General features: G+C 41.9%; 1 protein-coding gene across 1 annotated transcript in view; it reads left to right on the top strand.

The window, feature by feature from the left end:
- opa1 (OPA1 mitochondrial dynamin like GTPase) overlaps positions 1 to 25,222 on the top strand; it is a 47,345-nt gene extending 22,123 nt beyond the window's left edge. The window contains exons 20-31 of the mRNA XM_046848653.1: positions 384 to 448; positions 552 to 628; positions 1,913 to 2,078; positions 3,658 to 3,810; positions 4,647 to 4,755; positions 5,304 to 5,383; positions 5,709 to 5,849; positions 5,946 to 6,062; positions 7,452 to 7,545; positions 7,640 to 7,750; positions 23,425 to 23,497; positions 23,605 to 25,222. Coding sequence (XP_046704609.1) covers positions 384 to 448; positions 552 to 628; positions 1,913 to 2,078; positions 3,658 to 3,810; positions 4,647 to 4,755; positions 5,304 to 5,383; positions 5,709 to 5,849; positions 5,946 to 6,062; positions 7,452 to 7,545; positions 7,640 to 7,750; positions 23,425 to 23,489 — 1,178 coding nt within the window. The 3' untranslated portion in view covers positions 23,490 to 23,497; positions 23,605 to 25,222. The remainder of the gene's footprint in view (positions 1 to 383; positions 449 to 551; positions 629 to 1,912; positions 2,079 to 3,657; positions 3,811 to 4,646; positions 4,756 to 5,303; positions 5,384 to 5,708; positions 5,850 to 5,945; positions 6,063 to 7,451; positions 7,546 to 7,639; positions 7,751 to 23,424; positions 23,498 to 23,604) is intronic.
- The last annotated feature ends 446 nt before the right edge of the window (positions 25,223 to 25,668 follow it).

Genomic DNA, 25,668 nt, shown 5'->3' with positions numbered 1-25,668 from the left:
GAGGAAAGTTTCAAATCCAGTTACAACAGCGGCCTCTAGAGGCGAATCGCTGACACCACGTGCTATTTGTTTTTACATGCGAGACTGCACGATGCACGGAGAGCGCTATATTACACCTATTACTTAGAATTTATTAATAATATAATTATATTTATTTTATTTAGCACTTTTTCATGATTCAGTACTGTTCTTTTTTTATTATTATTGTAATATTACATGGAGTGTTATTTAAATTTTTAATCCAGTATTTTGCTTCTTTACACTGCATCCAAAGTGATTATTTTACTGTGACGGCGATTTTTCAGAAATTTAAGAGCAACAATAAAAGTCAGTAATAAAAAAAATACATATAATAATAATAATAGCTTTTTTCATCCAAACAGCTGCTCGCTTTAACCTGGAGACCGAGTGGAAGAATAATTACCCCCGTTTACGAGAGCTGGACAGGGTGAGTTAAATTTCTCTCACACACACACACACACACACACACACACACACACACACACACACACACAAAGTGGTCTGACTTTATGTTCTCCTCGTTTCTCCAGAATGAGTTGTATGAAAAAGCCAAGAACGAGATCCTGGATGAGGTGATCAGCCTGAGCCAAGTGACTCCCAAACACTGGCAAGTCTGTCTGTCTGTCTGTCTGTCTTTGTCTTTCTCTCCGTTTTTCTGTCTGTCTGTCTGTCTGTCTTTCTCTCGGTTTTTCTATTTGTCTTTCTTTCTTTCTTTCTTTCTTTCTTTCTTTCTTTCTTTCTTTCTTTCTTTCTGTCTGTCTGTCTGTCTGTCTTTTTCTTTCTTTCTTTCTTTCTTTCTGTCTGTCTGTCTGTCTGTCTGTCTGTCTTCTTTCTTTCTTTCTTTCTTTCTTTCTTTCTTTCTTTCTTTCTTTCTTTCTTTCTGTCTGTCTGTCTGTCTGTCTGTCTGTCTGTCTGTCTGTCTGTCTGTAGGTTTTTCTTTGTGTCTTTCTTTCTTTCTTTCTTTCTTTCTTTCTTTCTTTCTTTCTTTCTTTCTTTCTTTCTGTTTTCTCTTTATAGATAGATAGATAGATAGATAGATAGATAGATAGATAGATAGATAGATAGATAGATAGATAGATAGGCCATTTAAAGCCAACCAATAAAAAAAAAAAATAAATAAAAGTAATCAAATATATAAGTATGAATTAATTTAATAAAATGCAAAGGTAATAAGCAAATAAATAAATAGTCATTAAAGGGCATTTAATAAATAAAAAAAGTTAAATAAATATTTTATTAATCATTCCAATTATGAATTTGAATATATATATATATATATATATATATATATATATATATATATATATATATATATATATATATATAATAATTAGATATAGAATTGTTGTTGAGACTCAAGGGGAACATAATCATCTTCAGGTTGTACAGTGAAACATTGTTAAGTAGAAATGTTCCTGCTTTAAAACGTGGATCTGGCAACCCTGACTAATTTTCACGAATAAAACTCGGACAGTTGTGACAGATCGTTTGGTGTGAAAGCAGCCAGGCGTCTGTGCTCGTACCTGGGGATCGGTCGAAGCCCGGAGCGAGGACGTGTAGCTCCTGAACTCAAAGCCCTGAGGAGCGTCTAAATGGAATAGATTAGATGTGTGTAGCGTCTCCTCCGAGCTTCATCATCCTTCCCGATCGATGCGATGATGAATAGCCGCAGGCTGCGTATCGGAGTCGCGCGCATCGACATGCCACAGTCGAACAAAGCAAACAGGAAATTGTAAAATATGAGCTGTCTTCAATGATAAATGAGCCCCAATGTCTTTCTCGCTCTCTCTTTCTCTCACACACACACACACACACACACACACACTCACACTCAGGTGAATATTTATTCCGGGTCGTGTGACTGACGTGTGCTCTGATCTTGTGCACTCAGGGAGTCCATACTGCAGAAGAAGCTGTGGGAGAGGGTGTCCACTCACGTCATCGAGAACATCTACCTTCCTGCTGCTCAGACCATGGACTCGGGCACCTTCAACACCACTGTAGATATTAAACTCAAGCAGTGGACGGACAAACAGCTGCCTCACAAAGCTCTCGAGGTACTGACCGACTCCATGAGGTTGTGTAACACACACACACACACACACACACACACACACACACACACACACCGTTCATCTTCTCTACACCAGAACCGAAGACCTTTCTATTTTAACGAACTCTAATGAGACTTATAGAGACGTCAACATGTCAACATACACCATAGAGCCAAAAATATGTGGACACCCGACTTTTCCAAACAGGATGCACCTGAGCTCAATTTTTATATATTTATTAGGTCTTTTTTTTTTTTTTTCGTTTTTTAAATAACTGACAACAAAAGTGAGTACACCCCAAGTGAACATGTGTCCAAAGTGGGAATATTTGGTTTGAACACCATTATTGTAGCACTGCTTTCATCCTCCTGGGTATGGAATTCATCAGAGCTGCACAGGTTGTTGCTGGGATCTTCTTCCACTCCACCATAATGACATCACGGAGCTGCTGGATGTTGGACACATGGAGCTTCTCCACCTTCCGCTTGAGGCCCACAGGTGCTCAATAGGGTTCAGGTCTGGAGACATACTCGTCTCCATACTCGTAGTTATTATATTGGAAAACAGCTGTTCTGCCGGGTTCTTAAGGAAGAGCATCATGTTCTGCTTCAGAATGTAGAAGTACTTGCTGGAATTTCCCGCCAATAAACCGCAGCTCCCCAGTAGCAGCAGCACTCATGCAGCCCCAGACCGTGATGTTACCACCACCATGCTCGACTTTAGACAAGACAGTTTTCTTGGTTCTCCTCACCAGGGTGTCACCACACATGCTGGACACCATCTGAGCCAAACAAGTTTATCTTCATCTCATCAGAACACAAGACATGGTTCCAGTAATTCTGCTCTTTAACAGGTCGTCTTCAGCAAACTGTGTGGGTTTTCTTGTGAGCAGCTTTAGAAGAAGCTTCTGGGACGACGGCCTGCAAACCGACTTGTTGCAGTGTGTGTGTGTGTGTGTGTGTGTGTGTGTGTGTACGGTCTGAACACTGACACACGGACCTTCTGCTTCTACAACCTCTAAAGCAGTGCTGCAGCACTCATGCATCTGTTTTTTGAAGCAGCTTCTGCAACTGACGCACAGCACGAGGACTCGACTTCTCTGATGGACCCTTGTGAGGTCTGTTCCGAGTGGAACCTGTCTCGGAAAACCTCTGTATGACCCTGAAGACTACTGCAACTCAGTTTCAGGGTGATACTGATCTTCTTACAGCCTCGGCATCTTTGTGGAGAGCAACACGAGCAGCACGGATACACAACATACAGCTGTTATCATATAAAAATATAGATATATAATAAATAATAAAAATGTATATGTAATTATTAATAAAAAAAGTTTCACAATTTTATCATAAAAATAAAAAATTCTAATATTAGTAAAAGTAATTATTAATAATTCTTGGCAAAAAAAAGAAAAAACTAAATAAATGCAACATAAAAAAAAAAAAAAAGTCTCTCTGCTATATAAAATGTATATAAGTAGAAATAAAGTTATACATTTTACTTTGATGAGTGTTCATCCTACTCCCTACTACAGAGCTACAGCACTCTATCACCTGCATGTTCTTGTTGTTATGGCAACCAGGTAGCGTGGGAGACGCTGCAGGAGGAGTTTGCTCGCTTCATGGCCGAGTATAAAGGGAAGGATCAGGACGACATCTTCGACAAGCTGAAGGAAGCTGTGAAGGACGAGAGCATTAAGAGGCACAAGTGGAATGAGCGAGCCATGGACAGTCTGGTAAATCATCACACTTCAAATGTCAATGAAATGAGCTGTGGGTTAAACTCCGCCCACTTCTAACCGATTCAATATCATATGCACTCGACCCAATTTACTTGAATTGAGACGTGGCCAATTTATAAAACGAAAAACGAAGCGGGAAAAATGAATCATTTTCAGTCCAAACTTAGTCCTTGGTTTTGTGTCCTTTTAATCCTTTTATTTAATCAAATCAAATTTAATAAAAAATAAAAATAAATCTAATTTAAAGATGGATATTTAGATGCCCATTGATGTTTTTCTTTTTTTTTTTAAGATTTTTTTTTAGACAACTGTTTTTGTTTAATAAAAAAAGATTTTACTTGAAAAGTCACATTCAGCTTAGATGCCAAAAAATAGGCAAAAAAAATTTAAAAGTATGAACGATACAATAGTAATTTCTTTCCTTTTTTTTTTTTTTTTTAATAAATGAATCATTTTTGTACGCTTTTTTTAAATGTTTTTTCAATCTGTAAATTTATTTTAGCTATATGTAAAATAAAAAATTAATTAAATTAAAGTACATAATCTTGTCAAAATCTGCCCAAAATGAAAATAAATGCTAAATATTTGTATAATTAAAAATGTATTTAAGGCAATAATTGAAGTGTTTTTATTAAAATTCTTCTTTTCTAATATTTATGACTTTAAATATAATTTAATTAATAAAAAATTATATATTAACAATATTTGTTTTGTAAATTGTCACATTGCGCTACTAATGCCGATGGTGTGATAGAATTATTATTATTTAAAATAATAAAATAAATCCTACAAATGATTTGTGAAATGAATGATCTCCTTCTCCTGCACAGAGAGTGATCCAGCACAACGCTCTGGAGGATCGCTCCATCACAGATAAACCTCAGTGGGACGCCGCCATCCAGTTCATGGAGGAGACGCTGCAGTCTCGCCTTAAAGACAGTACGCTCACATCATCTCCTGTTCTCTCGTTCTCCTCCATGTCCTCCTCCTTCTTCTCCTCCTCCTCCTCCTACTTCTTCTGATCTCTTCTTCTCCTCCTCCTCCTCCTACTTCTTCTGATCTCCTTCTCCACCTCCTCCTACTTCTTCAGATCTCTTTTTTCTCCAACTCCTCCTCCTACTTCTAAACTCTTTTTTCTCCACCTCCTCCTACTTCTTAAGATCTCATTTCTCTCCACCTCCTCCTCTTACTTCTTCTTCTTCTCCTTCTTCTTCAGATCTCTCCTTCTCCACCTCCTCTTTTCTCTTCAGATCTCTTCTTCCCCACCTCTTCCTTCTTTTCCACCTCCTCTTCCTTCTTCTTCAGATCGCTCATTCTTCTCCACCTCCTCTTTTTTCTTCAGATCTCTCCTTCTTCACCTCCACCTCCTTCTTCAGATCTCTCCTTCTTCTGATTTCTATTCTCCTCCTTTAAATATTTAATTATGATATATTTTTATATGTATTGTATAATATTTGTAAAGATTTTTTTTCCTCTTTGTCTCTTAGCTGAGTCAGTGATCGCTGACATGGTGGGGCCTGACTGGAAGCAGAGATGGCTGAACTGGACGAATCGCACACCTGAACAGGTAAGAGGAACATTTTCCTGTTAGAATTACGACTGAATTCACAAGGAGAAATGTTGTAAGGAGTCAGTATTTAGTATGTTAAAAAAGAAGTTTCCAGGATAAAGTTGTGTGTGTATATATATATAAAATTTAGAAATCTGCACCAAATAAAAAGCTGGAAATAAATCAATCAATAAAAAAAACAAATGTAAAATAAATAAAAGGAAGAACCTAAACACACTCTACAGTCACACCTACTTCCATTTTTTATATATATTTTTTTATCCAATAAAAAAACGAATCGAACGGCTTGACATTTGTCGCTCATGCGCACGTTTCCTCGCAGCACGTGCGTAACGAAACCAAGAACGAGCTGGAGCGTGTGCTGAAGCTACGCGACGAGCACACGGCGTACCTGGCCAACGATGAAGTCACCACTGTGCGCAAGAACCTGGAGGCTCGCGGTGTAGAGGTCGACCCCGTGCTGGTTAGTGACCTCAATATAGCTGTATTCAAATTACTGTGTGTGTGTGTGTGTGTGTGTGTGTGTGTGTGTGTGCTAAATGAGACTTTTTGTTTTCAGATCAAAGACACGTGGCACCAGCTGTACCGACGTCACTTCCTTCAGAAGTCCTTGTCCCACTGTAACCTCTGCAGACGAGGGTTTTACTACTACCAGAGACACTTTGTAGACTCTGAGGTATGAGTGTGTTCAATTAGACACCAAACTACACTGTATAGACAAATGTTTTTGGACACCTGAGCATGAGATTGGTGTGTGCTTCCGGAACATTCCATTACACAATTAGAACTGTACAGAGAGATCAGTACTGTACAGAGAGATCAGTACTGTATAGAGAGATCAGTAATGTACAGAGAGGTCAGTACTGTATAGGGAGGGAGGTCAGTAGTTTATAGGGAGGAGGTCAGTAGTGTATAGAAGGGAGGTCAGTAGTCTATATGGGGAGGAGGTCTGTAGTGTATAGGAAGGAGGTCAGTAGTCTATATGGGGAGGAGGTCAGTAGTGTATAGGGAGGAGGTCAGTAGTGTATAGGAAGGAGGTCAGTAGTCTATATGGGGAGGAATTCAGTAGTGTATAGGGAGGAGGTCAGTAGTGTATAGTAAGGAGGTCAGTAGTGTATAGGAAGGAGGTCAGTAGTCTATATGGGGAGGAGGTCAGTAGTGTATAGGGAGGAGGTCAGTACTGTATAGGGAGGAGGTCAGTAGTGTATAGGGAGGAGGTCAGTAGTGTATAGGAAGGAGGTCAGTAGTCTATATGGGGAGGAGTTCAGTAGTGTATAGGGAGGAGGTCAGTAGTGTATAGGGAGGAGGTCAGTACTGTATAGGGAGGGAGGGAGGTCAGTTCTGTATAGGAGGAGGTCAGTTCTGTATAGGGAGGAGGTCAGTACTGTATAGGGAGGGAGAGAGGTCAGTACTGCATAGGGAGGAGGTCATTACTGTATAGGGAGGGAGGGAGGTCAGTTCTGTATAGGGAGGAGGTTAGTTCTGTATAGGGAGGGAGGGAGGTCAGTTCTGTATAGGGAGGAGGTTAGTTCTGTATAGGGAGGGAGGGAGGTCAGTACTGTATAGGGAGGAGGTCAGTACTGTATAGGGAGGGAGGGAGGTCAGTTCTGTATAGGGGGAGGTCAGTTCTGTATAGGGAGGAGGTCAGTACTGTATAGGGAGGGAGGGAGGTCAGTACTGTATAGGGGGGAGGTCAGTTCTGTATAGGGAGGAGGTCAGTACTGTATAGGGAGGGAGGGAGGTCAGTACTGTATAGGGGAGGTCAGTTCTGTATAGGGAGGAGGTCAGTAGTGTATAGGGGGGAGGTCAGTACTGTATGGAACTAAAGAACTTGCTCTGTAGACCTTCTTTGTGTAATAAATGATCTGGACACCAATAATCCCGGTTATAAATGATAGAATAGTGGACCTTTTAGTTGCAAAGATTTCAGTTTATTCACGTTTTTGTTTTTCTCTGTAAGCAACGCATTGACGTGATTGACGCGAGTGTCATTAATTCATCTTAACATTGTGTGTGTGTGTGTGTGTGTGTGTGTGTGTGTGTGTGTGTGTGTGTGTGTTCTCAGCTCGAATGTAATGACGTGGTTTTGTTCTGGAGAATTCAGCGGATGCTGGGCATCACAGCCAACACGCTCCGACAGCAGCTCACCAACAATGAAGGTGTGTGTGATAAATTGTGTGTGTGTGTGTGTGTGTGTGTGTGTGTGTGTGTGTGTATTAGTAGTAGTCACCTGAGGGTTTTTCTTCATTGCAGTGCGGCGCTTGGAGAAGAACGTGAAGGAGGTGCTGGAGGATTTTGGGGAGGACAGTGAGAAGAAACTGCAGCTGATCACGGGAAGGAGAGTTCAGCTGGCCGAAGACCTCAGTGAGTGTGACACGCGCGCACACACGCGCGCACACACACACGCGCACAAACACACGCACACGCGTGCTCGCACACACACAGAGTTCTCAGGTTTGTGTATTCAAAGCAAGTACATACACTATAGGGCCGAAAGTATTGGGCCACCTGACTTTTTTAGCCATATGTGGTTCTTCTCCAAACTGTTACCACAAACTTACATAAAATTTCCCTTCACCTAAACTAGCAGACCCAAACCTTCTCCTTCTTTTCCACATCCCCTTCCTTCTTCTCCAAACCGTCCTCCTACTTTTTCTTATCTCTTTCCTGCTCTTCACCTGAACTAGCAGGTCCAGAGACTTTTTTTTCTGATCTCTTCTTTCATCTCCTCTTTTTCTCATCTCTCTTTCTTCTACTTCTCCTTTTGCCTTCTTCTTCATCTCCTTCTCCTTCTTCTCTTTCTTCTTCACCACTTCTCTTTTTGTTCTTCTAATTTATTTTCTACTTCTTCTTTTCTCCACCTTGTCCTTCTTCTGATCTCTCCTTCTTTTCCTTCTTCACATCTCCTCCTCCTTCTTTGGTTTCTTCTGAACTCTTTCCTTAACCTGAACTAGCGAACCCAAACCTCTTTCTTTCTCCAAATCCTCCTCCTTCACTTCGCCTTCTTCACATCTCCTCCTTCTTCTTCAGTTTCTTCTTCTTCTTCTGATCTTTTTTCTTTCCTCCCCCTGAATGACCAGACCCAACCCTGCTCCCATGTGCACAAAACCAGTTTCATGATAATATGCTTTCCATGGGTTGGACTGACAGATCTCCTGCTATAGATGTTTAACCTTATTAAACATGAGTAAATGTGAACGCTGACTGCACCCCAGGCCTCCTCACGTACGTCAGCACCTGACTTTACTAACACCCTTGTGCTTCAATGAATCTCTCACAAATATCCACAAACATCTAGTGGAACATCTTCCCAGAAGCGGGAATGTGCAACAAATTGAGCTGTTGAGAATTGTGGCCACTAGAGGGCAACGACATCCCGCAAATCTGTCACCCGTCTCTCATCGGGACTCTCTCGGATCGTTCCGTTTTCGGTGGATAATCCGGCGTTCCTTATCGTTTCTATAGTAACAGCTCACTTGAGGGGTTGCTCGTTTATGGAGTCTCCAGTGTCCGAGATGAAGCCGGATCTTTTTTCCGCGATCGAGCTGTTCAATGTAGCCGGAAAAGAAATAGTATTTATTTATTTATTTATTTTATTTATTTATTTTTATCAGAAAGGGAAGTGTATGTGTGATTATTTGCACGCGATTGTGCTGTCAGTTCACTTGTGCCCTCCTCTTTATTCGAACACACACACACACACACACACACACACACACATACTATACGATCCTGAGCTTTGAAGCATGACGTTGACCAGAAGACCAACCTCCCATGACATGGTGGTCAGTTTGATTACTGAAACATGCTCAGGCATGCAAGCACCCGTGTGTGGTTGCTCACACACACACACACACACACACACACACACACACACACACACACACACATCACCGCTCTCTTTAGTGTGTGTTTACAGAAGAAGGTGTGCTCTGGATCAGTGATCTGGTGACTGATGGTCTTGGACCCCCAGCCTGGGTTTAGGAATGAACCACTTCCTCTACTAAGTAATTAAGTGGCGCTTTGTGACGAAGTCATCACTCTACAGCATCCGAAGATTATGAGTTCAAATCCCATTCAGATCCCCAACAAACAGCGGTTTTATTTACACCATTTGTTTATTAAAGGGGTGGAAAAGAAGGTTTTGGATAATTCATGATAATTGTAATAGAAATCAATCAGTGTTCGAGTCATTGATATCATTCTATTAATAGATCAGTGTGCTGAGAGTCACATTCGAGTCTTTTCACATAAACTGAGGTGATTAAGTAAAGAGTCTTGTGATAAAAATTAAAACAGGCTCCGTAACCCTCTGTGCTCTAGGGGAGCTGTATCACGGCTGACAGTGCGCTCTGACCCCAGCTTCCTAACATCGCTGGGATATGTGCTGTTACAGTACTTTTCTTTCTCAACCTTCATCTTTTCATTTCTTCTGCAGACCTTCTGTGAAAAACACTTTCCCCAATTTGACTTCACCCTGGTCACATGACCTCAGTGTTACAGCCAGATTGTAAAGTAAATCAGTGATCAGTCTCTTAACCAACAATCCAATCAGATACCGATATGAACATTAGTTGTTGTGGAACACTCGTGAACACCAGGTGATTCCTTAACGTGAGGTAAAAACCACGTCAGCGTTCGAAGAAAAAGCCCCCGGACGCAGAGACTCCTCCCATAAAACGATACACGAATTCCAGAATCACTGAATCCACATGTTCATCTGGTGATATGAACAGATTTACCACAGAACATGGTGAAGATGTTAAATACTGCTTAGGGAACGGGATTTTGTGTGTGTTTCCTTATATGAGCCCTTCAGCAAGTCAGGCGAAATTCCTGGGCCTGTCTGGCCTTGCTGTCTCCCTGTCTGTCTACCTCTTTTTGTGTCTGTCTCTCTTTCTGTTTTATCTGTTTCTCTGTGTCTGTCTGCCTATTTGTCACATTGTCTACCTACCTGCCTTCTTGTCTCTTAAAATCTCTTCTTGCTTGTTTGTCTGTCTGTTTAATTGTCTCTCTAGATCTCTTTATCTGCCTGGTTTGTGTCTGTCTGTCTGTCTGTCTGTCTGTTTTTATTTTACTCTTGGTGTCTCCAAGTCTGTCTCCCTGTCTGTCTTCTTGCTTGTCTGCTTGTTTGCTTCTGTCTATCTGTCTCTCTCTTTTTTCCTGTTTGTTTGCTTCTGTCTGTCTGTGTTGCCGGCTGTCTCTCTTTTGTCTCTCTGTTTGTCTGTCAGTTTCTTTTCATCTCTCTTTCTGTCTGCCTGTCCATTTGTTTGATTTTGTCTGTTTATCTTGCTGTCTGTTTATCTGACTTTCTGTCTTTCTGGTTGTCTGTCTGTCTGTCTCTCGTTGTCTATCTGTCTATTTGTCTCTCCATGTCTGCCTGTCTGTCTCTCCATTTTCTGTTTATTTGTCTGTTTGTCTGTTGCTCTATGTCTCTCGGTCTGTCTGTCTCTCCATGTCTATCTGTCTGTCTCTCTGTCCTGAGTTGCAACACACCTGTGTACATCAGATTCCTTCTCAATTATTTTCGGACATTTGTATTAAATCACCACTGGATGATGATGATGAACATTTTTTTGCTGATGCACACTGCTGGAATAAAGCAGCATGAATTCCAACCTGTCTGCTTCGCCTCAGCCTGGTCATGTGATCAGAACCGTTGTGGCAGTTTAATGAGTAAATCATTTACGAAACTAATCAGTATTTAAAACGATGTGTGAAAGAAAAGGGGAATTTAAAAGCGAGAGGAAAATGTCTGACTATTACACTCTGGATCAAACGAAACGTTCTGAAACGGCAGCTCTGACAGTCGAGCGATACCTCGTTATCGTTTCTGTAGCAACACTTAGACCACAGGGGGGCGCTTCCTGCGCTGTTTTGTCTTATTGACACAGTTTTGAGGGAACGCTCGTTCGTTTGGAGTCATGATATTCTGACTCAGGAAGTGACTTGCTAATTTACATCTTGGTTTTCACAGTAACTCCGCCCCCTGCTGTCGACTGTTTCTTACTCATTCTTACCCATAGAAACATTTCCTTATAAGACACAGTCCATATTTTGATTTTCTGAGACGCATTTTGGGGAGGAAAAACAAAGAAAAAAAAAAAGCCTCAGGTTAACATTCTTTATCCTTCAGTGAACTCCGGAGCAAACGTTCAAAAAGTGTGACGAACTTACCATGGAGTCTGTACACGTTTCCAACCTCCAGCGTCTTTTGCGTCATTAAGATGAGCTTCTTTCGCGCGCACGACTTATTTATTAATTTTTTCCCTGAGCTTCAAAAGTCTGCCTCGTTATTCGGTGGCTCTGGCCGACAGTCGTGCTTCAGCGCTCACACCTCGGAAGCCTTGGTTTTGATGTGAGCTCGGGAAAAATTGGCAGAACGAGGAAGATTCGAAGTGATCAGAAAGTCAGATCGAGTTCAGTTCAGAGTTTATTTTGACGCATCCATATGTGCGAGATTTTTTGCAAAAAAATTAATATTGCTAGATATGCGAGAGCACGTCTGGCTCCACCCCGAACCACATACATTTATATCAGGGGTGTAACAGTACACACAATTCACGGTCAATTTCTGTACCGTTTGGGGGAAGACTTTTTTTTTTTTAATTAACGCAGTTTATTATTATTATTTTTTAACATAAATATATATAATAAAATGCCTGTTTATTTAAATAATATATAAAATATTTTATAAAAAATATATCTAAAAATAAAAAGGATTAAATTAAAGCAATACACTTTTTTTATTATTAATGATTAAAATTTAGCACAAATTAAATTTAGCACAAATTCGTTAAGTAAAATTTGATAAGTTGCACATTTGTTAGACTCCATTTGGGAAATATGGATGTGTGTACACACGTGTGTTTGAGTGTTTTTTACGTTTACCGTAATTTCCGGACTGTAAAGTGCACCCTTGTATAAGCCGCACCCACTGAATTTTACAAATATTTTTATTTTTAACATAAATAAGCCGCACCTGTATATAAGCCGCACACTGAAACTAATTAACTTTACACATGCTTTAACGAAAGACAGTGTCTGTTACACGGTGTAACGGGTGAAATATGTTGCGGCTCCTTTAAGAGCAGAGCGGTATTTTGGGAACAGCCTGTCGCCGCATTATTCCGCTATTACTGCATGTGTGCAAGACCGAGGAATATGTCCTTATTATTTTCTGATGCTCATTTTTAAGTTTCTTTGACTAACCCGTAACGCTGTTGCCAAGAAAAATAAAAAAGCACGAGTTTTGGAAACCTGTCTGTGCTTATATGATTTCTGTTGTAACTGGAGTTAGCGAGCTCTCCCTTCACCCAGACTCAACGCTTACAACGGCTTGTATCTAAACAGTAGCCGACCAAGAAAGTCATTGTTCACTGTCTTCCTCCTTCCTATTTCTCTCGGGAGTTTATCTTTTGGCATCGTCGTGCGTTTAAAAAAACGTTTTTTCTCCCAATGCTGTGCAGCTCAGAACACAGGTGAGGTGCGTTTTTTCGTTTCCGTTCAAAAATATCATTGGTCTAATGTTATGGGGTTCAGTTTTTTGTCTTGAAGTTTGTGAAACCGGGAAAAACCCAGGAAAAATTCATAAATAAGCCGCTTCATTGTTTAAGCCACGGGGTTCAAAACGTGGGAAAAAAGTAGTGGCTTATAGTCCGAAAAAAACGTTATTTAATTTCCGTTGGCGATGGCTGGAAGTGGCGCGATCTCGAATTTGAACCGAAAGCCCTGCGCCGTTTCACCCCTGATTAATATTGTATAGTTTATACATTGGGGTAAATTAATCTATTTTGCTAAATGATGTATTTTTAATCTGTTATTCACAGAATACAGTATAATACCCCATACTGATCCTGAAGTTACGATCATCGTACGCCTCGTAACTCGTATCAGTGAACAAAAATGGCTCCAATATTACAACAATTTGTTAATTTCACACTAAGGATGTTGAACAAGATTTGTATTTGGACGCGTCCGCATTAGTAGCATTAGTAGAATGTTTAGATGTTCAAAAAGTCCAGCGTAGTGACACCGCTCCAGCGGGTTGAACCGAGGGCTCGTGAATCACCTGCGATGTGTCGGAACACGCCCTTTTACTCCCCTCGGCTCTGTCGAAGTTCGCGAGAAACGCCGCCGAGTCAGTCAGCGAGCGTGAGATTTATGGAGCAGACGCCCCGAGGCAGGGCCAGCGGGGTCGATCCCGGCTCACAGCGAGACACCGGGGGCCCCGAGCCTGCCACAGGAGTCACAGGTGCAGAGAGCTGAGCGCATGACCTCATACTCACCTGGATGAGGGGAAGGTGGGGAGGAGGGGGCAGAACAGGGTACTTCCTTTAACAAAGAGAAAAATCCACCCCCTGAGGCTGAGTCTGGTGTTAAGAGAGATTTGCCCTCACTCGCAGCCAGGCAGGTAAAGAGCTGCTCCTGTTTTAATACCGGGGGGAAAGTGTGTGTGTGTGTGTGTGTGTGTGTGTGTGTGTGTGTGTGTGTGTGTGTGTGTGTGAGTGTGAGTGTGAGAACCGAACACATTAGTTTAGTCATGCAAGCTGGGCCACGTTCAGGCTTGCTACTTTTGCAGCTCGATGTGGGTGGGTGGATTGACGAGCCGTGAGTGTGTGTGTGTGTGTGTATGTGTGTGTGTGTGTGTGTGTGTGTGTGTGTGTGTGTGTGTGGCGTGTGCCAGGGCAGCTGCATGGCACCGAGCCTGTGCTGCTAATATTTGACCTCAGGCACGTCAGGAGAAGCTTCATTTTTAAATAATCCTCATGATGAACCTTCATTTTTTCCCTTTAACTGATTTATTTCTGTCATAAAAGTTCTTTTCAAAAGTTTGTGGACACCCGGGCATGAGATTTGAATGCTTTTTTGAACATCCCATTCCACATTTAGTCTCTCAGGGAAGATGTTCCACTAGATTTTCTGGAGATTTTGTGCTCATTTAGACACAAGGGTGTTAGTAAAGTCAGGTGATGTTTAATAAGGTTGGAGATCTACCAAAGGTGATCTTCCACACGGATCCATCACATGGAGAGCAGATCTTCATGGAGCTGGTTTTGTGCACATGGGCATTGGGTCTCCTAGTTTACATGAAGAGAAGAGATCAGAAGAAGGACAAGACGGAGAAGAAGAAGGGGAAGAAAAGAGATTAGAAGAAGAAGAAAGTGGACCGAGGTGGAGAAGGAGGTGAGGAGAAGGAGCGACGAGAAGAAAACGGAGATAACTGAAAAGAGACGTCCGGTGCAATTGTGCGCCTCCAAGTTTGTGGTGAAAGTTTGCAGAAGAACCACGTGCAGGTGGAAAAGTCGTGCGTTCCAATACTTTTGATCATATCCTATACATATGTCGTACAGGAGAAAAATCTTGACCAATCAGAATGATTTGATCTGTTGATTAGATAATGTGCTACTGGGAAATTACCATCAACACTCGATTTTCCGCCTCTGTTTTTTTTTTTTTCTTTTTTTTTTTTTTTCGAGACATGCCGCTGCCTGAACCTTCTCTCCTCCTTTGTGTATAAAAGTGTGACAGAAGAAAAGGTTGCCTTCTTCTCCTTTTGTCTCGTGCACTTCCTGCACGGAGTGTGTGCGCCACCTCGGCTCCATGTGTACTCAAGGTTTAAGTGTGTTTGCGCTTTCACGCTTTGACTCGACACGCACCTCCTCGGGGTTTCCAAGAATTTCTTTTTCTCTTTTCGCCTTCGTCCAATCAGAGGCTGCGGCGTGACCCGACTGTACGTGGCTTATCAGAGCGCGGTGGGGAGACTGGATAAGAGAGTGTGAACTCTGTGTGTGTGTGTGTGTGTGTGTGTGTGTGTGCTGACCCGGCATTGACCGCTCCAATCTTTTTAAACATATATCTATATACAGTATCTGATAAATAAAGTGCACCCCTTACATTTCATCATGTTCATGTTTTTGTCTGCTTGTCAGAACCAGATAAATGTGCGTATCTTGTATTAGAGCAGTTACAAATTTGGTGCTTGAGTCCAATTCTCTCATACAGACCCCTGGATGTTCAACATGGACCTCATGGTAAAGAGTCTCTGAGGATTTGAGAAATTAGAATTGTTGCTCTCCACAAAGATGCCGAGGCTGTAAGAAGATCAGTATCACCCTGAAACTGAGTTGCAGTAGTCTTCAGGGTCATACAGAGGTTTTCCGAGACAGGTTCCACTCAGAACAGACCTCACAAGGGTCCATCAGAGAAGTCGAGTCCTCGTGCTGTGCGTCAGTTGCAGAAGCTGCTTCAAAAAACAGACGTGTGAGTGCTGCAGCACTGCTTTAGAGGTTGTAGAAGCAGAAGGTCCACGTGTCAGTGTTCAGAACGTACACACACACACACACACACACACACACTGCAACAAGTCGGTTTGCAGGCCGTCGTCCCAGAAGCTTCTTCTAAAGCTGTTTACAAGAAAACCCACACAGTTTGCTGAAGACGACCTGTTAAAGAGCAGAATTACTGGAACCATGTCTTGTGTTCTGATGAGATGAAGATAAACTTGTTTGGCTCAGATGGTGTCCAGCATGTGTGGTGACACCCTGGTGAGGAGAACCAAGAAAACCGTCTTGTCTAAAGTCGAGCATGGTGGTGGTAACATCACGGTCTGGGGCTGCATGAGTGCTGCTGGTACTGGGGAGCTGCGGTTTATTGTGGGGAAACATGGATTCCAGCAGGTACTTCTACTTTCTAAAGCAGAACATGATGCTCTTCCTTCAGAACCTGGCAGAACAGCTGTTTTCCAATATAATAACGACTAAAAAACACCACCAAGATGACAAATGCCTTGCTGAGAAAGCTGGAGATGAAGGTGAATCGTCGTAATCGTTGCTATTTATCTCGTTAATTTCTGTTTAGCAGCTGTAGGGTGAAGGGCCTTGGATGTGGTTGTGGTTGGATGGTCATTTGAACTCATGACCATCGAATTTAATGCCTTATAATCTACTGCTAATGCCTAATACCACAAAGGAACCTCCTCCCCACCCACACATTTGTAAAGGACGTCTTCGGATGCTGTAGTTTTTCCCATCACTTGAACAAGGAGACCCAAACCTGTTCTAATGCACAGCTCCATGAAGATATGCTTTCCATGGATGATCTGATAAAACAGGTAATTTCGACAATGTTGGTTATTTTTGTTTTTTTTTCTCGCATAAATACTTTTAAAAGGCAGAGTCCTGATCTATTTGTCCTAAATTTTCGGGGGAATTTTTACAAATAAAACGCTAAAAAAAACAAAAGATAACAATATAAACGAATGTGCGGACGTGACTGACTCTCCAATATCTCCCGCTGAACAGGAAGTGTATGGTTTCCGTATTACCTCCTCGCAGGACACGTGACCGGTGAATGATGTAGTGTTGATGGAAAGTGCGAACGGCTCTCTGGGAGAAGCAGCGGCGTCCAAACATCTCAAAAAGAGATCTGAAAAGCCTTTCAGGTTTGGGCTTTATTTCCTGGCGTTTCCAAGCAAACACACAGAGAGAGATGATTCAGGACAGAGATGGACTCAGATCCTCTTCGAGTTCTTCTGCTTTATGGAGCAGATGGACGCTGAGAGATTTACACGCATGGCTGAGATTTATAAGCTGTGCCTCGGAGAGTCGTGAGGGAGACATAGGGAGGGGGGGATGTGACGAAGACGTGTGAGAGAGAGACGGAGAACATGAGCCAGGAAGGTTTTTTTTTCTCCTCCAGCTGAAGCTCTGACTGCAGTCGAACCAGCAAAAATCGAGACACATGCTTTTCCCATCACGGACGCAGAGAGCATGAGGAGCGAGACGGACCAGGCCGAAAGGTTGGACGCGGATCAAAAACGGGATACGCGTGTAATATCTCCGGCGTGCTGCGTTTCCGGGGGGTTCGGGGCTTCCGGATGAAACGCACTAAATTTACAATACAGTATAAATCTGTAGGAAAAAAAAACAAGACGGTATAAAACCGGATGCTTCTCTCCATGCGTTTAGACACGGACCTTGTACCAATTTTATTTATAGCGCAGACTGACCTCAAGCATAAACCGTAAAGAGAAAACCTTCTCAAGCTTCACTGTGTTTGCCAAAAGTTTGTGGACACCTGACCATAAGTATTAGTGATGGTAAGATTCACCCATGTGATGAATTGATTTTAAAAAGTGCCATTTCTTTTCTATATAATTATTAGTAATTGATTATTAGAACCAATCATTTGTGACCGATATTTTCCATGTAGATCAATTTCTCCTCGTTTCTCGCCTCGTTCTCACCACTGCTGCTACGTGAATATGACGTATCGCCACACTACGGAGGCCTGTCCTGAGAGTCAGGGTTGCGTGGGGGGTGTAGGGTTGTGTATTGGTGGTTGTGGGGGTGTGGGGGTGTGTTTGTGTGATGCAGGGTTGTGTGTCGGGTGTTATGGGGTTGTGCAGGTAGGGGTTGTTGGGGGCTGGGGTAATGTGTGTGTAGGGGTGTTTGTGAGGGGACGTTTTGTGGTGCAGGGTTGTGGGGTTTGTGGTTATAGGGTTGTGCATCGGGTGCGGTGGGGTTTGGGCTTGTGTGTGGGGTGTCAAGGGGTATTGGGTTGTGTATCGGGTGTTGTGGTATGGGGTTGTGTATCAGGTGTTGTGGGGGCATGGGGTTATGGGGTTGTGTGTCAGGTGTTGTGGGGACATGAGGTTGTGTATCAGGTGTTGTGGGGTATGGGGTTATGGGGTTGTGTATTGGGTGTTGCGGGGTTATGGGGTTGTGTATCGGGTGTTGTGGGGTATGGGGTTATAGGGTTGTGTGTGGTGTTGTGGGGTATGAGGTTGTGTGTCGGTGTCGGGTGTTGTGGGGTATGGGGTTATGGGGTTGTGTATCGGGTGTTGCGGGGTTATGGGGTTATGGGGTTGTGTATCGGGTGTTGTGGGGTATGGGGTTGTGTGTTGGGTGTTGTGGGGTATGGGGTTGTGTGTCGGTGTTGTGGGGTATGGGGTTGTGTGTGTGGGTATGGTGGTGTGTTTATGTGGTGCAGGGTTGTGTCGGTGTTGTGGAGGTATGGGGTTGTGTGTTGTGGGGTTATGGGGTTGTGTATCGGGTGTTGTGGTATGGGGTTGTGTATCGGGTGTTGTGGGGTATGGGGTTGTGTATCGGTGTTGTGGGGTATGGTGCGGGTTGTGTGTCGGGTGTTGTGGGATTATGGGGTTGTGTATCGGTGTTGTGGGGTATGGTGCAGGGTTGTGTGGGGTGTTGTGGGATTATGGGGTTGTGTATCGGTGTTGTGGGGTATGGTGCAGGGTTGTGTGGGGTGGTATGGGGTTATAGGAAAGTGTATTGGGTGTTGTGGGGTTATAGGGTTATGGGGATGTGTATTGGGTGTTGTGGGGTTATGGGGTTGTGTGTCGGTGTCGGGTGTTGTGGGGGTATTGGGATGTGTATTGGGTGTTGTGGGGTATGGGGTTATAGGGTTGTGTGTCGGGTGTTGTGGGGTATGGGGATGTGTGTGGGTATGGGGTGTGTTTGTGATGCAGGGTTGTGTGTCGTTGTTGTGGGGTGTTGTAGAGGTATCGGGTGTTTATTTAATTACTCTTTTAACGTTTTTTTTTTTTTTTCCCCCAGAGTTTATATAATTACTTTTTAAAAAATAAAAATTTAATTTATAAATAATTTTTTACTTTTTTTTTCTCTTTTTCCCCCAGTGTTAAATAAGTGATTTTATTTGTTTCTTTTTTTTCTTAAATTTTTTTTATATATATTTTTTCAACCATCAGTGTAACCTGATTTCCAAACATCGCATTTTGTTTTTGATTGAATTCTCAGTGATGATGGTGATTTTAGTAAAGATTTGAAATAAAAAAGTAAAAGGTAGACGGTATCAGGATGCGTTTGGTCACATGACCCAGCAGGAATCTGTACTACAGAATTAAAGGGAGTGTGTTATAGGTATGTGTTTATAAACAGCAGAAAAATCTCTTCATTTGTCTTTTCTTTCTCTCTCTATTTTCTTCTTCTCCTGTTGACCTGCAGCTGTGGACTGGTCTCCTGCAGCGCCTCATCAACATCTGTTTTACACATAGAGTCTGCGTGTTGATTTGTAGCGCTGTCACTGGTACAGTGTTGTTCTGTCCACATGTTGGTTTATGTTCCATCATCGTGTCGCCCACTCCAAGCTTTCATCCCTCCCTCCATCCCTCCATCCCTCCCTCCCTCCCTCCCTCCCTCTGCTCCTGCTGATGATGCTGTTGTCATCTCGAGCTGTTTTTATGATCTGTATTTTTGGAGTTTTCCGGCGTTTTTTCTCTCATCCTCCTGTAGGAGATTTCACCCGATCCTCATGCTGCACTTTTTCAATTCCTTTCTTTTTCTCTTTTCCCCAGTGTTAAATAAGTGATTTTATTTGTTTCTTTTTTTTCTTAAATTTTTTTTATATATATTTTTTCAACCATCAGTGTAACCTGATTTCCAAACATCGCATTTTGTTTTTGATTGAATTCTCAGTGATGATGGTGATTTTAGTAAAGATTTGAAATAAAAAAGTAAAAGGTAGACGGTATCAGGATGCGTTTGGTCACATGACCCAGCAGGAATCTGTACTACAGAATTAAAGGGAGTGTGTTATAGGTATGTGTTTATAAACAGCAGAAAAATCTCTTCATTTGTCTTTTCTTTCTCTCTCTATTTTCTTCTTCTCCTGTTGACCTGCAGCTGTGGACTGGTCTCCTGCAGCGCCTCATCAACATCTGTTTTACACATAGAGTCTGCGTGTTGATTTGTAGCGCTGTCACTGGTACAGTGTTGTTCTGTCCACATGTTGGTTTATGTTCCATCATCGTGTCGCCCACTCCAAGCTTTCATCCCTCCTCCATCCCTCCCTCCCTCCTCCCTCCCTCCTCTGCTCCTGCTGATGATGCTGTTGTCATCTCGAGCTGTTTTTATGATCTGTATTTTTTGGAGTTTTCCGGCGTTTTTTTCTCTCATCCTCCCTGTAGGAGATTTCACCCGATCCTCATGCTGCACTTTTTTCAATTCCTTTCTTTTTTCTCTTTTTTTTTCCTCTCCTCCCCCTGTTGGCTGTCCTGGTTACTGGAATGAAACTGTAATAGAGCGATTGAGTTTCTTTCACTTCATTTCACCAGTGTCTTCATCGACTCATCCTGCACCTGGGCTATATTCCTCCTTCCCAGTCCTTCTATCCTCTTCCTATCTTCTTTCGTTCTTTCTTTCTTATTTCTTTCCTATTTCTTTCTTGCTTTCTTTGTTTTTCTTTGTTTTTCTTAGTTTTTCTTTCTTTCCTTAAATTGTTTTCTTTCTTTCTTTCTTCTTTCTTTCTTTCTTTCTTTCTTTCTTTCTTTCTTTCTTTCTTTCTTTCTTTCTTTCTTTCTTTCTTTCTTTTAGTCTGCCTTTCTTTCTTTTATTCTGCCTTTCTTTCTGCCTTTCTTGTTTTCTCTTTTTCAGTCCCCCTTTTTCTTCCTTGCTTTTCTTTCTTGCTTTTCTTTCTTGTTTTTCTTTTCTTTTTTACTTTATCTCTTTTCTTTCTTTCTTTCTTTCTTTCTTTCTTTCTTTCTTTCTTTCTTTCTTTCTTTCTTTCTTTCTTTCTTTCTTTTATTCTGCCTTTCTTTCTTTCTTTCTTTCTTTCTTTCTTTCTTTCTTTCTTTCTTTTATTCTGCCCTTCTTTCTGCCTTTCTTGTTTTCTCTTTTTCAGTCCCCCTTTTTCTTCCTTGCTTTTCTTTCTTGCTTTCTTTCTTGTTTTTCTTTTCTTTTTTTACTTTCTTATCTCTTTTTCTTTCTTTCTTTTTCTTTCTTTCTTTCTTTCCTACCTTCCTCTCTTCCTTCTATCCTTTCCCTTTCTTTCTATCTCTCTCCTTCATTACTGCGCTGTTGGTTTGTTCTCCTCAGCAACACAGTTTCTCAGTAGAGTTACAGGTATACTGCAGGCTCTTTGGGCCCCTGGGGCTCTGAGCTCGGCTGAAAGAGATATCATTTCATGTGGAGATCAGGCGAGAGCCTCTTTTGAAAAAAAAAAAGAAAAAAAAGGAATTGAGAAGGAACCCTGAAAGAACAAAAAAAAAGGGAGGTTAGTATGGGAGGGGAGGGGGTTCTTCTGGGATCCAGGCCAGAGGATTATGGGAATATTCATGAGCAGATAAAGAGATGAGGCTCATGAATGGATGGTGTCCAGCAGCTCATCAGCTCATCTTTTAGGTAAACAGGAGCGTAAATGGAGTGTAGATCCTGCTCTGCTCCCGTCCGAGCGTTCGCTTCACCTTCCCCACATCCTGCGTCTTTCACTCGGGACAAACAGATGGTGAAGAAAAAAAATGCCTGTTTCTCACACACACACACACACACACACATACACACACACCCACACACACACAAATGTGTCTGTTGCCTTTCAGTTTGGTTTCTATCAAACTAAAATGTGCTAAGTGTGTGTGTGGGTGTGTGTGTGTGTGTGCGCTGAGGATTAGGACGTTTCTTCAGCCAGTTAAACACAAATCAATGTGTAAATTTGTTCCTAAACCATACGTTCGGTCACCTGGTGTTGTTTTTATTCTCTTTATACCACAATTTGGAGACTTCATTCCAAATAAATGTCTATAGACCCTATAATAGATTACGCAACCTGTTACTATAGAAACTGTACAGCTCCATGAACATATATTTCACGTGGGTTGAAGTGGAAGATCTCCCACTGTAGTGCTCAAACACTTTTGGAACGAATGGGAACACCTTGAAAGAACACCGAGAAGAATATTTCAGCAAAACTAAAGTAATGGCGCCTATTACAAAAGCAGGAAGTGCCTCAGCCGGGGCGCCGCGGTGGCCGAGCTGCGTTATTGGACATTTTTATCGTGTCTCGAATAGACCACAGGCCAAAAAATTAATAATTCAGATACTTTATATGGCAAAGGTGTGTGGCTACCTGAGCATAAGATCTCCACACTACCCTGTCCTCTACATCTGCCTCTTTTAAACCAACTGCCTGCATGTCTTCCCTTACCACATCCATGAACCTCCTCCTTGGCCTTCCTCTTCTCCTCTTCTTACAGCCTCGGCATCTTTGTAGAGAGCAACAATTTTAACTCTCAAATCCTCAGAGAGTCTTTACCATGAGGTGTTATGTTGAACATCCGGTGATCAGTATGAGAGAATTGGACTCAAAGCACCACATTTTAACTGCTCTAATACAAGATACACACATTTGGATATATAATTTTTTGTTATTTTTTTTATAAAAATGTATATATTTATGTATATACACGCCTCTGACCAATCAGATTTAAAACTGTAACTCCGCCCTGCTGAATTTTTTGCGTCTAAAACAATTTTTCCTCAGGTTTTTGTCCGGAATGTCGCGTTCCCGCCATTTCTCAGGGGGCGATCTCGATACCGCTCACGTTTCGTCTTTGCACCTGTCACACCACCATGTCCCCTTCTCTTGGCCCTTAATGCCCTCATTACCCTCCCTAATCTCCCCCGTCTGCCTCTTTCATCTGCTTGCTTTTATTTATTTTTTTTGCCTTTTCCCCTTTGCACACGTGCGACACGGCACCCATGAGGGTTCAGAGAGTCGGGTTTCAGACCACAGAGGTGTCGGAGCTTCCACAAAGGCTGTCCCAGGTCTTTCATCCCTCACCTTTCAGCCAAAAAAAGGGGAACCCCAGGACCTTAACTGTTATAAAGCGGCTGCACGAGCCTCGCTCCGCCGTATCACGTTACACACACACACACACACACACAAACCGGTCGTTCATGTGACGAGCCAGTCTGAAGCCTTGTGCGTGCTTCATGTGCAATATGTGGCATCTGAACATTTCTGTAATCATTCTTTGGGGGGTTTTTTTGGATCCAAAAATCATCACATTTTTTAGTCTTTTTTTTTAATACTGTCTTGAAACAAAGCAGTCAAAATGCTGAAAGAACCTAAATAATGGCACCCATAAGAAAGCAAGACGTTCCTTGGCCGAGGCTCTGCGGTAACCGTTTGAGGATGAACCACATATGGCTGGAAAAGTCTGGTGTCCAAATACTTCTGGCTGTGTGTGTGCGTAATGAGTATTTGTTTCTGTTTTGCAGAAAAAGTGCGTGAAATCCAGGAGAAACTTGAAGCCTTCATAGAAGCTCTTCACAAGGAGAAGTAGCGCAGCAGGTACATGATTTATCTGACACGCGCGCGCACACACACACACACCTTTGCAACACAAGAATGTTACACCTGAAACACTGATCACACTGATCTCCTTCTGTCTGTTACAGAACCTGCATCACAGCCTTCACAGAGACAAACACCAATCCCAGAAGACGCACTGATCCTGCTGCTATCCTAATGCTTTTACACACACACACACACACACACACACACACACACACGTGCGCATGTGTGTGAGAGCTGGCCGAATTTTCCTTTCTTTCGTCCTTAGTCCCCTCCATCAGCATCTGATCTGAGCATGTATTATACACACACACACACACACACACACACACACGATCGTGAGAGAGAAGCAGGAAATGTACAAATAGACAGACGCACAAATGTACACAGTTGTGTAAAAAAATAATTACACACGCACACACATACAGTTGTACATACAGATAACTGGGCAAACACACACACACTTGTCAGACAATTGTACACACAGGTAGCTAAGCAAATGTACACGCACACACACACACACACACACACACACACACACACACACATGATGGCAGATGTTGAAAATACACATCTTGATGCACTCACACCCTGGTATAAAATTACATGTACATAGACAGAAGTGCAGTTTTACACACACACACACACACAGAGACGTTGGCTCACATACAGTTGTACACACAGCTAAGCAAATGTACACGCACACACACCAACATACATACGTTCAGACGTTCAAGAACACACACACTGACACAAAATTACATAAGTAGACATACAGTTGTACACACACACACACACACACACATATATATATATATATATAATATGAATATAAACATACATAAAGAAATATTTGCAGTCAGCCATATGTCACACACACACACACACACACATATATATATATATATATATATATATATATAATATGAATATAAACATACATAAAGAAATATTTGCAGTCAGTCATATGTCACACACACACACACACACACACACACAGCTTGCTATTCTGTTGTCTGGTCCCTCATCTCCAAAACCTCTCACACTCTTCATCTCCTTGTCTCCTCATTGTCTTTATTTGCAGTGTTGATTCTTTTTCTCGTCCTCACGCTTCTCGTCTCCCCGCTGCAGTGAGCAGCACCGAGTCCCAGCTGTGGTCAGTGGTCAATGTACGGAACGTCCCTAAAGGCATTTAAACACAAGAACACGACGTTGTGTTCCGATTGTGTTCAGGATCCTCTTCAAGTTCTTATTTTCTACCCCGAACTCTCGATGCACTTAAATCTGCAGCTTCATTCGTCCGGTTTTATTCCTGTCATTGCACTTTTTTATTTCACTCATCCCCAGTGTTCATGCTCTCCGGCTAACATGCAGGACTGTTCTTTATTTCTCAGATGTATCAACAGGTAAATATACACTTTGTATATGTAGAAGTTTGGAAACACACACAGAGAGAGGGACTCGCATCGGGAACGTTCTGCCACGCTGACTCTGTTTCTCTCCTCTGTTGTAGATTGTAATGTTTGCATGTCATATGCCATCGGTTTATTTATTAAATTGGTGTCGAAGGTGAAATTAAAATGGGTGTTAATTCAATGCTTTTGGAATTGACTAATGGAAATAAAAAAAAATGTAAAGAAAAAAACTAAAATCCTTTTTTTTCTTTTTTTTTTTTTCCTGAGGTAAAATGTGTTTAGAAATAATAATTATATATATAATGTGTGTGTGTGTGTATTTTATTTGATTGTGATTTTCTTAAGTAATTCTGTAATTATATTTGTTAAACATTGTCATCCAGATGAGGATGGGTTCCTCTTTATACTCTGGTTCCTCTCAGTACCATCTCAGGGAGTTTTTTCCCTCACCACTATAACCCTTGCTTGGTTATTAGGGATTCACTTATAGGGACTAATTTATATTCCCTATTTTATATTTGTAATCTATAATTTCTGTGAAGTCACTTCACAGACCAGGTGTTAATAGTTAATTATCCATCCGTCCGTCTGTCCGTCTGTCTGTCTGTCTGTCTGTCTGTCTGTCTGTCTATCTATCTATCTATCTATCTATCTATCTATCTATCTATCTATCTATCTATCTATCTATCTATCTATCTATCTATCTATTTATCAAAGGGTTATAAACAATTCTTAGAAATCATATTCATACTA

Source organism: Silurus meridionalis, chromosome 1 (genome assembly GCF_014805685.1).
Source record: "Silurus meridionalis isolate SWU-2019-XX chromosome 1, ASM1480568v1, whole genome shotgun sequence".
In the NCBI taxonomy this organism is placed as follows: domain Eukaryota; kingdom Metazoa; phylum Chordata; class Actinopteri; order Siluriformes; family Siluridae; genus Silurus; species Silurus meridionalis.
Note: the sequence above shows the minus strand (reverse complement) of the source record. Positions and strands in the feature narration are given on the sequence as shown.